General features: G+C 34.9%; 1 protein-coding gene across 2 annotated transcripts; it reads left to right on the forward strand.

Moving 5' to 3' along the window:
* The first annotated feature begins 9685 nt into the window (after window positions 1-9685).
* LOC133880030 (uncharacterized) lies at window positions 9686-13460 on the forward strand. 2 transcript variants are annotated; one of them, XM_062318887.1, is made up of 5 exons: window positions 9686-9884; window positions 10723-11017; window positions 11118-11329; window positions 12028-12292; window positions 12823-13460. In XM_062318887.1, the coding sequence occupies exons 2-5, from the start codon at window positions 10760-10762 to the stop codon at window positions 13144-13146; spliced, it is 1059 nt and encodes a 352-aa protein (XP_062174871.1). In that variant the 5' UTR covers window positions 9686-9884; window positions 10723-10759; the 3' UTR covers window positions 13147-13460. The 2 variants fall into 2 exon arrangements, with proteins under 2 accessions (XP_062174871.1, XP_062174872.1); XM_062318888.1 differs by having other exon boundaries at window positions 9686-9825.
* The last annotated feature ends 486 nt before the right edge of the window (window positions 13461-13946 follow it).

Consider the following 13946-nt stretch of genomic DNA (forward strand, 5'->3'; position numbering starts at 1 on the left):
TATGTAAACTTAGCACAAGCATTTTTAACAACCAGTAATTAAATTCAAACATATTTTTAATTGTTTTTTTTTTTTTTTTTTTGGTTTGTGTGCTTTATTTCCTGTTAAAAAAAATTGTGATTTCTAAGAATGCGGTGAAACTTTAACTATGATTGACAGATCATTGGCAAGTTTAAACTTATGAACATGTAATCATTGGACTAGGAAAACTGAATTTAGTTACTTATTTTTGGATAGTGATGATGTTCCTCGTTTCATCTTGAACTAAGCACAAGCACCTGGACCCATTTTGGGTGGGGGGGGGGGAAATAGGCTATGGCCCCCCTCAATTCCAAAAAAGTTAAATTTTTTTAGGTATAAAAATAAAAATTTAGCTTATTGGCCTCTATCAACAAATTTTTCTCGCCACTGGCTCTAGCTATAAGAGCTTCTAGCTCCGTCCTTGACGAGCACACTAGCATATAGTTTGTGGGGGCATGAAATGTGAAACCAAATATTGTTGTTTTTGATGTCTTAAAGTTTAGTTGGTTGAATTGTTGGATGAATAATTTTGACATGGTATTAATGTTTCTCTGAAAGGAAAAAAAAAAATCACAAAAAAAATAACGTTACTGGCTTTTTAAAGCTTATAGCTGAGTAACTGAGCTTTTTGTCTCAGTAAGCAGTGAGTGTTCACATCAAAATGTGAGAAGTTTGGAATAGTTAATATAATGTTGGGGTCTAGTTCAGCTTCGTAACTTTTTTTATTCGAGTTAGTAAGCCATTAAGAATGTTTCTACATCCAATGTCCTAAAGCCATCTGATTTGAAAGTTATTGATTTAACTCTTTAATCTCAAGATAACATATATGCACCCTTAGCATAAGCATTTTTAACAACCAGCAATTAATTAAATTCAAACATATTTTTTGTCCATAAAAAATGCAATTTCAGCAATACACGGATCATTATAGCATAACATAGCATCATTTACGAAAGTCTATTATGATCTTTTATTATTTATAGCATGCTAAGAAAGATTTCTAGCAACTATTTTTTTTTCTTTAATATTAAGTTGGATCTATAAACATATTAACTAAAGAGTTCAAAATTGCTTTTTAATTACCTTACTTGCTAAATATAATTTGTACTCATTAAGGGTAACAATTTCAGCAACAAATTTATCAAATATTAATGCTAAATTAGCAACAAAACTGTCCAACATTCATATACAAAATTAAATTGAATGTTTGAATAGAACTTTAAGAATTTCATATCAATTCTTTGTCCAACAGTTTCAGACTTCTCATTAAAATCACATTGCACATGACTAAACCAAGTTACACACTATTCATATATTTACTGCTACAAGTATTTATTAAATTCCACAACCTTCGAGCCAAACATGAATAATGAGATATGTTATTTGGATACAAATTAGGTGTATGTCCAATGCATTTTGACAGCATGCATCACACATGTAATGTGAGGATGTGTTAGTTGTATAATATAAAAGTGAACAACAAGACACATTGGTGAGACCCATGCATGTGTCCTACCAATGTGTCTTGTTGTGCACCTTTATTTTGTGCAAAAATTATTTTTCTATAATGTGGGTCCCATGCTGTCAAATGTATTGGTTGTACATTTGATGTACACTCACATGCATAGGTTTCACCAATGTGTCTTGTTGTGCAAATGTTGTGCACCTTTATGTTATGTAAAAATCATTTTTCTATAATGTGGGTCCCATGCTGTCAAATGTATTGGGTGTACATTTGATGTACAAATGTACACCCAATTGATGTACAAATAACATATCTCCATCAACTAACTCAATTTTGTTATGAGGTAAATACACTTACAACTCTGTACAACTGCAACAATTTTTTTTTTTTAAAAAAAAAATCAACCATTGGTAATGTAGGATCCACATATAGGAAAACATATCTAATGGTTCGTTTTAAAAAAAAATTGTTGGAGTTGTAAATGAGTTGTGTCAAGTGTTGTACAATAATCATTTCTCATTCTATTATTATATCTAGAAATTCAGCCATAAACCTTCATAATTTGTAATTAGGGAAAACTTCACAAAACTCCCCTGAACTTCTATGTGTTTTGAAATTACCCCTCTAAAGTTTAAAAACTCTCAATTTAAACTATCGAATTTTTAATTTTTTCCAATGTCCCCCCTCATTAAGGATGTTATGTTAAATCCTAACGGACGCCTTGAAAATGACAAAAATGCCTTCAATTTTTTTTTTTTCATTTAATAAAAAAAAAACAGAAATTTGTGGGTTGACCCATGGGTCACAAGGTGACTCAACATGGGTCACTTTCGTTTTTTTTTTTTTTTTAAAGATTTAAATTTGAAATTAAGGGTAAATTTAGAATTTTATAAAAGTTTCAGGAGCATAAAGGTCATTTCATCCATTTTGCTATTTGATTTAACGCCAAACCCTAATGGATAGGGGAATTACAAAAAATTAAAAGTTCAATGGTTTAAATTGAGAGTTTTTAAACTTTAGGAGGATAAGTTCAAATCGAGTAAAAATTTAGTGGGGTTTTGTGAAGCTTCCCCTAATAATTATGATACCAAAACAACAATTTAGGGTGCGTTTGGGATTGCGATTTAGACAATAAGTGCGATTTTAAATCAAATCGCAGAATATAGATCGTTTGGGAACTGCGTTTTTAAAAATTACGATTTGAAAACGCAGAAAATCTGCCTTTTCAAATCGCAGATAAGATGGTGCTTTTTTGAAAACGTAGAATTTTAAAGGTAAATTCGCGATTTTAAAAGCCAAACTGCGATTTTTCCAAACGCTTAACTACGTTTTTAAAAATCACTTTTTTCAAATCGCACATTTTAAAATTGTTATTTTAAATCGCACTTTTTGAAATCGCAAACCCAAACGGACCCTTAATCAAATATGTCCTCATAGTGCAAAATTTTAAGTAATCACTTTTAGTATTTCAAAGATATACAAATATCAACAGCTTTCATGAATTAAATTTGAAACCCAAGTCCAAATAAGTTGAAGATATAAGTTGCAACATCAAACAAACTAAGATAGAGATTTACAAAATTTTAATTCATGAAAGATTGCCAGAAGGTTAACTGATGGAAGATTGGGAATTTGGGCAATACTGAAAGAGGTAGGGTAGGGTAGGGTATGAGAGTTAAGAATGGGAGAGAACTTTTTTCCTAAAATCAACCAACACGTACAATTAATGGGTTTTTGATTAATTAATACACAAACTAATTAATAATCAACAAGCAATTAAATTTCGAATTTGGAAACCCATAGCATTCAAATCAGTTTCTGGAGGAAGCTAGAAAAATTGCAGAGAAGAAGAGATCGAGAGGTAACGGGCAAACAGACAAGAATTATTTTCAGCCATATCATTAATGCCTGAGAAGATTGAAGAAGACAACGAGGAGTACTACTAAAGTTTCACAAAGAGAGGTAAAGACATTGCCCCAGCAATAAGGGTCTGTTTGGCAAGCCATTGTAAATTACTTATAATTATTTTTTTGCCCGTCAAATAAAAAATATTCTAATTTTTTTACACTTTTTATATCACATCAATAATTTTTTATTATTATTTAAATAAAAAAATTCATTACAAAAGAATTTTTTTTTTCACTTTTATACAAAACATTTTCAAATTTTATATCACATCAATCACTTTTTATTATTATTCAAACAAATATTTCATAACACAACTACTTGCTAAACACACCCGGAGATTTCTTGTCCATCAATTTCCATGATGTGAAAAAATTGGGGATAAGGTAAAGTAAAAATTACTGTAGACAAATGATGTGGATATGCACATGATGTGTGTCATATTAAATCACTACTTATTGTAAAAATTTAAACTAATAAAAAAATATAAATTTATCACTTAATTAATCCTTTAGCATTTTCCCTCATGTGTGAAGCTCAGATTTCATTTTAATAGGTGAGATCCAACACATGTAATATTTATTTGAAATGAGAGGGTAAATGATGAAGTCAAGGTTTGAATTCAGAACCTTTAACTCTAATATCAGAGAAGTGCTATACGTGCGTCAAGAGTCCGGCTGGAGTCCGGCTCTTGACCCACGTGGCACATATTAATTTTTTTTTTTTTTTTTTAAAAAAAATTTCAAAAATAAGAGAAGAAAACTCTCGTCCGGTTCAGTCTAGTCTTCTTCTTGGTCTTCCAAATTTTCCCCCCATTCCCAAATCTCACCCTCTCCCGCCACCGTCCCCTCCCCCACCGAACCACCGGCGCCTACCGACCGCCCACCGACCGGCGCCTACCGACCGCCCAACGACCGGCGCCCACTGACCCACACCGTCCCTCAGCCAGCTCTGTCTCTCTTAGCTCTCTGTCTCTCTCTTTCTCCTGAACCCAAATCTCCCCCTCTCCGGCCACTGTCCCCTCCCCCACTGACCGGCGCCCTCTGACCCACACCGTCCCTCGGCCAGCTCGCTATCTCTCTCAGCTCTCTGTTGCTCTCTTTCTCTCTTTCTCGCGAACCCAGTAAACCGGCGACCACCAACTGTTCATCCGGCGGCGAACGACCAACCGTCCCTCGCCCAGCTCTCTCTCTCTCGAACCCAGCTGGACCGAGCGCCTCTCTCTCTCTCTCGGACCCAGCAGCCTGAGCGTCGTCCACGAGCAGAAGGGATTCCAGAGGAGGTATTTCTTAATTTTCTGTAGAAAGACCGAATGGGTTTTTGTTTTCTTTTTTATGTTGAGGTTACTGGGTGTTGAAAAATCTTTTGGGTAGAGAAACTGAATAGGTTTTCTGATTAGCTTATGGGATTTGGATTATGGATTGGGTGATTTGAGAGTTGTTGTTGGTTGTGATTTTTGGATGTTTTGTTTAGGAATCGGTGAAACATTGAGGAGTAGTTTGGTGTTGACCGAATAGCCAAAGAGTGGAGAATTTTTGTTGTTTCTTATCCTTACTTTCATTTGAATACATAATGTTTTCTTTGCTGAAAATGTTGGGAACATCATGTTTTCTTTGCTGATTTCCTCTCCATTTTATTCTGGTCTGTTTGTTGACTAAGCTGATTTGCCTTTGAATTGGCTAGACTACACTGTAATATTGCTTAAGCCTTTTTAATTTTGTTTATAGCATTATATGTCACTAGGATATAGTGAAGTTTTTATGTTGTAATGTTGGATAATGGATAAGCACTACAAGTGTTGGTGGATGTCATTATAGTGAAATTTGTACAGGATGTGATTATTTTAAATCGTCTAATCCTATATGAAATATTGCAATTTCAAGACTTCTGTGGAAAATTAGAAAATAGCATGCTTTTTACTGCATGCGTGAGATTCATTGTCAAGTTTGTTATTTTGAATTTGATTGGAATGAGGTCTCTGCAGTAGGTAGGCAATTTTTATGATTTGTATGCAGAATCAGTTAGAAAATTTTGAGGTTTATACAACATGTAGCAACTCAAAACTGAAATATGAAATTGGAACTTAGAACTATTTCTGTGCAGCTTGCAACTATTTCTGTGCAGCTTGCAACTATTTCTGTGCAGCTTCAAGATGCTTTTCAGTTGTATATTTACAAATAGAAATTTATAGGACTTGAGAAATGGTGAAATTATGGGTTCTTTGTACATGGGTGGTGTCTCCTTTATCACTTCGAAAAATGAGGGTCTGCAGTCTGTTTTTTTTTTTTTTTTTTTTTTTTTTTTTTTTTTTTTTTTAAAAAAAAAAAAAAAAAAACCTAAATGTGAGTTTGTTTATGGCAGATGAATAAGAAGTTGCAGCAGTTGAAGGCCCCAAAAAAGAAGCAGCTTCAAACCACAAAGCCAATATCATGGCAATGTATTGCTATATATCTCTCATGGGTCCAGAACAAGCCATAAAGATATCCTCGTGCTCAAGTGTAGTTTCTTTCAATAATTGTTAAACCAAGCGATGAGACTTTGTATGCAATGTTAAGCTTCAACAATTTTAATATATATATTTGATTTGTTTGAAAGAATGTTGGCCCAAGGTTTGAAACCTGATAGAGTTACTTTCATTGGGGTTCTTTCAGCTTGCAGTAGAGCAGGATTTGTGGAGAAGGGACATCAATATTTTGAATCAATAATAAAAGAACATGGAATATGGGTAGCTGTAATGTGTAATCTTCCATTATGGAAGGAGAACGATACTGGGCAGGATACTGGGCGTGATATGTGTATAGTCCAAAATAGGGCGTGATATGTGTATAGTCCAGGATACTGGGCAGGATATTTGAGACCGATGATGCACCATTTGATTTGGTTGATAATGGGACATGTAGTCCTGTGAATATTTGACTTGTTCCTGAAATACCTAGAAGAATGTCACATTAAAGAAGCATGTAACAAATTAAGCGAAAACAAAAAATGATAGATGTCAACCGAATTTTTACACCCTCAAATCAGCAACTCCATCCCTTCAACCAAGTTGGCATCAAAGCTGACTTCCTGTAAATCTTAAAGCTGCACATACTCAAAACCCCCACACACAACACATGGGACAACAAAAATTTATTGAAATTCATTACAAATAGTCCAAAATTCATTGGAATTCATTACAAACAGACAAGAACCAAGTCCACAAACATAATATTTCCAAGCTTACAAGAAAATGTTAAAAATAAGTGGAAAAACGACGAGTCTATAAACAACAATTAGAATGCTTCATCTGAAAAAGAGTTGGGACCTACAACTCTGTTACAAGCTTTAGAGCTACATACTCCAAGAAAAATAAATCCTGAAATTAATTAATGTCATCAAACCATCAATTTGTCTGCAATAAATCCATCTTTATCAACGGTACAAAAAGTCTATCATGCTCTTTGTTTGTTCACAATTACAATTTATCATGCATGATAAATCCATCTTTATCAACGGTACAAAAAGTCTATGAAAATTCAACGGTACAAAAAGGCCCAAACCACACTAGTTTTAACATAGGAAGATTACTTTACAATGAAAAAAATAAAATTCAGGAAACCTCCTCTGTTGGAGTCCCTTCTGCTCGTGGGCGGCGCTTGGGCTACTAGGTCCGAGATAGTGAGAGACCAGTTGGGTTAGAGAGAGAGAAAGAGTGAGGGTTAGACTTAGAAGTCACCAAAGGAGAGAGAGAGAGAGTAAAGGGAGAGAGACTAACCGTAGAGAGTGGTCGACTCTGGTTGATGGCGCTCCGGTCTGCTGGGTCCGAGAGAGAGAGAGCCGCCGGTCGATCAGGGGCGCTGGTCTGCTGGGTGAGAGAGAGAGAGAGAGAGAGAGAGAGAGAGACGGAGAGACAGCGAGCTGGGAGAGAGAGACAACGACCTGGGAGCCGGCCGAGGGACGGTTCGGGTCAGAGGGCGCCGGTCGTTGGGTCAGAGGGCGTCGGTCGTTGGGTCAAAGAGCGCCGGTCGTTGGGCAGTCGGTGGGCGGTCGTTGAGTGGTTGGTGAGCACCGGTCCGTCGTTTGGAGAGAGAGAGAGAGATAGCGAGCTGGGAGCTGGCTGAGGGACGGTGCGGGTCAGAGGTCACCGGTCGTTGGGCGGTCAGTGGGGGAGGGGACGGTGGCGGGAGAGGGTGAGATTTGGGAATGGGGGGAAAATTTGGAAGACCAAGACGAAGACTAGATTGAACCGGACGAGAGTTTTCTTCTCTTATTTTTGAAATTTTTTTTTTAAAAAAAAAAAAAAAAAATTAATATGTGCCACGTGGGTCAAGAGCCGGACTCCAGCCGGACTCTTGACGCACGTATAGCACTTCTCCTAATATCATGTTAAATTATCACTTACCTTAAAAATTTAAATCGATAAAAAAAAAAAAATTAATAACTTAATTAATACTTTAATATGTCCTACGTGTGCTAACTAAAATGATGCAAAGAAGCCAACTTGTGTCTTCAAAAAAAATTTAAAAAACAATAATTTCTGCTGATAAGAATGATGGCTTTTCTTTTGTCTTGTCATGTCAGATGTCATTGATGAGAATCTGTACACCACTCACGTAAAGCATTGATGGCTTCTGTACCATTCTCCTTTTGAGAGGGTCGTGGCCGATTGTATGCCTTGTTTGGCAACAACCCATTCCTTTCAAGGGAACGGATCTTTTCCATTTTAAATGAAATGGACAATTTTATCTGTAAAACAAGGGACTGGCAAGTGAAATGGGATGATCATATTCTTCCCTCAACTATGAGAAAATTTATTCTAAAATTTTAAGGTAATAAAAAAAGATTTATTTAATTATTTAATTAATATTGTAACAGTCTTCCTTACGTATCGGCTCAAATTATTTTTTATTAAGTGAAACTCAACACATTAAATTTTAATTAAAATGAAATATGAACGACATAAACAATATTTAAATTCAAGACCTTTGCTCGATAGCCTACTAAAACAAAGAAGTGTATTTTATATTTAATTTACAGAATTACAAATATATTTAAGTTTTCTACCGTTGTGCATATAGTACACGTAATAAAGAATCATAGATGAACTCATATTGTATTCAAACTTTACAAATTAACAGATAAAAGAGTAACTCAAATTATCATGATGAACCGTTGATAACAGATGACAAATCTTCATATTTTCTTACTTGATCCTCATTCAAATTGTCCCATTCCAAGTTAGAGAACGAGTATACAATTTAGGTATTGGTTAAATAATTATTTTAAATTTATTATTTTATATAGGCTTAAGTTTTTCAAGATAGATGATAATTAGAGTAAACATCTTGAATTTAAACTCTCTCCACCCATTCACTCCATTTAACACTTCACTGAAGAAATTTGATAGGCTGCCACATGAAAATTGGCGTTGAGGAAGTTGAGAGGGGATTTCCATAAGTTACTGTGGAATATGGGTGTATAACCGGTTGTGGTGGTGGTTGTGATTATTTCTTCATAACCGCAGCCGCAATTGGAGTACCCGTTTATTCGGATTTAAATAACCACAACCGCCGATTATCCGGTTATTAACGATTGGATAACAGGTTTTCATTCATTGTTGATTTTTTTAGTTTTTAGTTTTTTTTTTAATCAGTATCTAACCATTCCATATTCAATGCTAAATAGTAAATACTACTGGACGTGCATAATTTTATTTACAATTCACCATTCATTCATTTAAATGAGCTCACAATCAAGTCCATAAATTAAATAAAATGATTGTAAAGAAAATCAAAAACTCAAATATTATAAAATATAATAATAATTATATTGTAATTAAAATATGATGAAGTCTATAGATTAAATAAAATGATTGCAAAGAAAATTAAACAACCAAATATTATAAAATATAGCGAATAAATAATTAGTTTTATTGGTAAAAATATAGTTAGATTAAATACAGGAGTCTGAGCGCCAATAAATTTTGAAAGCTACTTTTTTTAAAAAAGGATAAGATATCAACCCCACTATTCGTATGTCGGGGAAACCTCACATCCAAAATAAAAAAAAAAAGGTGGATTGAATTTAGGGCAATGGTTGGCTAAGAGAAGATATATAATCTTATCTTTTTCGAACTACCCACACTTTAAATATATAGCTACTCACCATTTCATTTGATACCACTGTTAGGTAAGGTAGGGGTGCTTTGCTTTTCTCATTATTGTTTTCTTGATTTTCTACGCAGTTTCTCATTATATGTATATATATATATATATATACACTCTATACGTGTAAGCTTTAGAGTGATCAGAGAAAGGCATGCATGTTACCCCCAACTACTACATTCAATATTTCAACTTCAGGTTCTCTCTCCTTCTCCAACGTTGGTCGACAGTGGTCAGTACTCACTACAAAAATTTGGGATCTCTCTCCTTCTCCAACGTTGGTCGACAGTGGTCAGTACTCACTACAAAAATTTGGGATCTCTCTCCTTCTCCAACGTTGGTCGACAGTGGTCAGTACTCACTATAAAAATTTGGGATAGTGTGGTTTGTACGCTAAATCATAATTTTTCAGAGCTTTGTGTTGTACTGTAGTGGGTTAAACCATAATTATTCAGCAAAGAAATCCCGTCATTTTTTTTCACAAAGCCATTCTTGAAATTTTGTTTTTCTTTGTCATCAATTCATGTGCATTTGTTTTTCTTTCTTAAGTACTACTCTAGATGCATGATGGAAACTTGTTTAAGAATCTAGGAACTTTATGGAGTTGATCACCATGGAAATAAACATATCCCAAAGATTTTTCTTTTTGTTACATTTAAAGCTGTAAATATAGGGTGCCCGGTGCCGTATCAAGATTTTTTTTTTTTTTTTTTTTTTTTTAATTTTTTATTTTAAGGAATATCAAGGTTTTAAATAATTAACGAGATATATATATGCTATTTTGTTCTTTCTCGTTCATCCTTCCTCCCATATGAGTAGTAATAAAAGCTCATTAAATTGCTTCAAAAGTACTGTAGTATCTAGAGGTTAAAATATGGATTAAATTATTATATTGATCTCTCTTTTTATAAGCTTAAGCTTTTGGGACAAGTAATGATTTAACATAATATCGAATTAAAGGTCTTGAGTTCAAACCTTAACCCTGTCATTTATCCTGCGCTCATTTCAATTAAATATTTCATATACGTGTTGGGCCTTACCTATTAAAATAAAGTTTGAAACTACACGTGAAGGTAAGTGTTAATATATATATATATATTGATTAATTGATTAAATTTATTTCTTTCTCTTAGCTTAAACTTTTAGAATAAGTGATGATTTAAATTAATATATGTACTGCATTTTCAGAGTATTCTTCCAAGCCCTCCCTACAACCAACCGAGGGATGTTTATAGTACTGGTGATCTTGTTGATGGCATTGCTGGCTTGGGCATGTCAAGCCATCCGACCTCCGCCTCCCCGAATCTGCGGCAGCCCCAGCGGCCCACCTGTAACAGCACCTAGAATAAAGCTCAGGGATGGAAGGCATTTGGCCTACAAGGAGCATGGAGTGTCGAGAGAAGTGGCAAGATTTAATGTTATTTATATTCATGGCTTCAGAACTTGTAGACATGATGTAGTGATTGCAGTAAACCTCCCTCCAGTACGGAATTCTTTTAAGATTTGAACTCCTTGAATCATGACCTTGGTCATGAAAACAAGTTGAATTAATTAACTTCATGCCTGGTTGAAATCATTTTCAGGGATTTTTTGAAGAACTAGGACTCTGTGTTGTTTCGTATGACAGACCAGGCTATGGAGAAAGTGATCCAAATCCGAAACAAACAGTGAAAAGTTTGGTTTTGGATATAGAAGAGCTTGCTGACCAGTTGGGCCTCGGATCCAAGTTTTATGTAATTGGTAATTCTATTGGTGCCCAGCTTGTTTGGGGCTGCCTCAAGTATATTCCTCATAGGTAAGAAGTAGCCAAATACATATATGCTATCCCATTGTTTGAGCTTCAGAATCTATGGGATTTGCCTTTGCAATAATACTTGAATTCAAGTGATGTAGTGCATGCACAAAATGAATGACCTAAAGAAAATGAATCTGAATGAAAGAATTGAATTATTATTATTATTTTACAATGATTGATTTAAGGGTCAGTTTGGATTACCATTTCAGCACCGTGGAGTTGTGTGATAAAAAGGGAAAACTTCACTTAACTCTTTTGATCTTTTATCACTTTTATAATCTTTTCCCAAATTTTAAAAACTTTCAATTTAGTATATCAAAGTTTCATGAGTTTTTCGCAATCTCACCCTTGCGTTAGGATTTTCTATTAACGGAGGACATGAAAATTATCAAAATATCCTTTTATTTTATTTTATTTTTTAAAAATTAATTATAATTTATTGCCAATTTTGTAATTTCATAAAATCTACAAGGGTATAAGGGTCATCTCATCCTTTGACTGTATAATTTAACCTGGCTTAAACCCTAATTGGAGGGGTGCAATTGTAAAAAATTAAAAGTTTGATACTCTAAATTGATAGTTTTTGAACTTTGAGGAGGAGATTGCAAACGTGATTAAAGTTCGGAGGGGTTAAACAGAGTTTCCTGTTATAAAAATTTAGTATATATATATTCTCTAATTTTCTTGGATGTCTCCAGGCTTGCAGGAGCAACACTACTTGCTCCTGTCGTCAACTACTGGTGGCAAGGATTTCCTGTCAACTTGCTAAGAGAGGCCTACCACAGAGAACTGGCTCAGGACCAGTGGGCGCTTCGAGTTACTCACTACATTCCATGGCTAACCTATTGGTGGAACTCGCAGAAGTGGTTTCCTGGAGCAAGCGCCGTACTCGGTAACGTTAATACATTATCTCCTCACGATGTTCAACTAATCTCCAAGATTGTTGGGACTAAAATGTCCAAGGTACTTCAACTTTTCCTTCTTATATATATTGGAAAATGGGTATAAATGAGCTTTAGCAACAACCCTCAGTCGTCGCTAAAGCCCTTAAAATGATCGTTATTGACTATTAGCGACTAATGTGTTCATATATAGATACTTTGTCATTAAAGACTAAATAGCGGCGATGTTCTAAGTCATCGCTAGTAGCACCAAAATGTGTAGCTAAAAATGCATCCCAAGAGCCAATGCGGTCGCCATTATCGATCACATCATGAACCATAAAGCAAAAATGGGTTGACAAATATAGTCAGCTATCCTAAAGTAGTGATTTAAATTTCTACAAATAATGTTTACCAAAAAGCAATGATTTTTCTTACAATATGAATAGTTTTTCTATGGGAACCGGGATGTTACAGAATGCCTATCTACCATTTACAGCTGAGAAGTTTAATTATCATTCCTAGGGGGAAAAAAGAAGAAATTAATGAAAGAAAGTATGTCAATTAGATATATGTTTCTACTACTACATGCATGGGTATATATATATGCAGGCACAGGCAACACAGCAAGGAGTATTTGAGTCGATGCATCGTACACTGATGATTGGAGTTGGGAATTGGGAATTCAGTCCATTAATGGATCTTGAGAACCCTTTTCCTAATAATGAAGGCTCAGTCCATCTGTGGCAAGGTGATGGTGATAGGATAGTGCCAGTTAAGCTGCAACGCTATATTGCCAATAAGCTTCCATGGATTAAGTACCATGAGTTACCAGGTTCTGGTCATTTCTTCCCATGTGCTGTTGGAATGGGTGAAGTCGTCATAAGGGCACTTTTGTCTGGGGACAAGAAGCCCACTTTTGATTGTATTGGGTAAATAAAAAAAAAATACCGTAGATGATGGCCTGCTTTGGTGGAGTTTTCTGCAGAATTTCTTTTTATTTATTTATTTTTTATTTTTTCTGTTGCTCTGTTTTGTGCTTCAGAGTGTGTTGTGTTGGTCTTTTGCTGCTATGTAGTGTTACGGTTCTTTCTGGTTGTTGTAGGTGGTTTTGCAGTGTAATTGTGTACTGTTTGTTGTTTGCAGTAGTGCTTTAGCAGGTTTTTTGCTGGTTGTGTTCCTAGCTAGGGGTTTGTCCTATGCAGGATTTGTTTCCAGTTTTAATTGGAGTGTAAAGATGTTGAGTTTAAGCTTTATAAAGAGTTTTATTCATTAAAAAAAAAAAAAGAGTACCATAGCATATGTTAGGGTGTTAATAAGTCCAATTACTGATCGACCTATATATATTTTTATGTATGTATTTGTGTGTCTGTTATTGTTGTACGCGAACTCGATATGCGGCAGATACTGAATCTAATTCTCCTTGAAGTCTAAAACGCATGCTTGAAACATATCTTCCGGTATGTGGATGCAGGTCCTCTCCGACTGGCCATCATTTTGTGGATAAAATGCTTGAATAAAATAGAAGTAAATTGGTTTATGAATGACAAAGAGCAACTAATTAATTAAAAAAACACGAGTTTCTCCAGCCGTACGTGTACTTTTATATATTGAATAAGAATACAAAAGGAAAGCATGTCACTGATATGGCATGCGGTGTTGTAGAAGGGAAAAATCTGCTACAGCCTTTAACCTAGAACGGGTGACTTTCACTCATGAGAATTGATTCCCGTACA

Source organism: Alnus glutinosa, chromosome 10, assembly GCF_958979055.1.
Source record: "Alnus glutinosa chromosome 10, dhAlnGlut1.1, whole genome shotgun sequence".
In the NCBI taxonomy this organism is placed as follows: domain Eukaryota; kingdom Viridiplantae; phylum Streptophyta; class Magnoliopsida; order Fagales; family Betulaceae; genus Alnus; species Alnus glutinosa.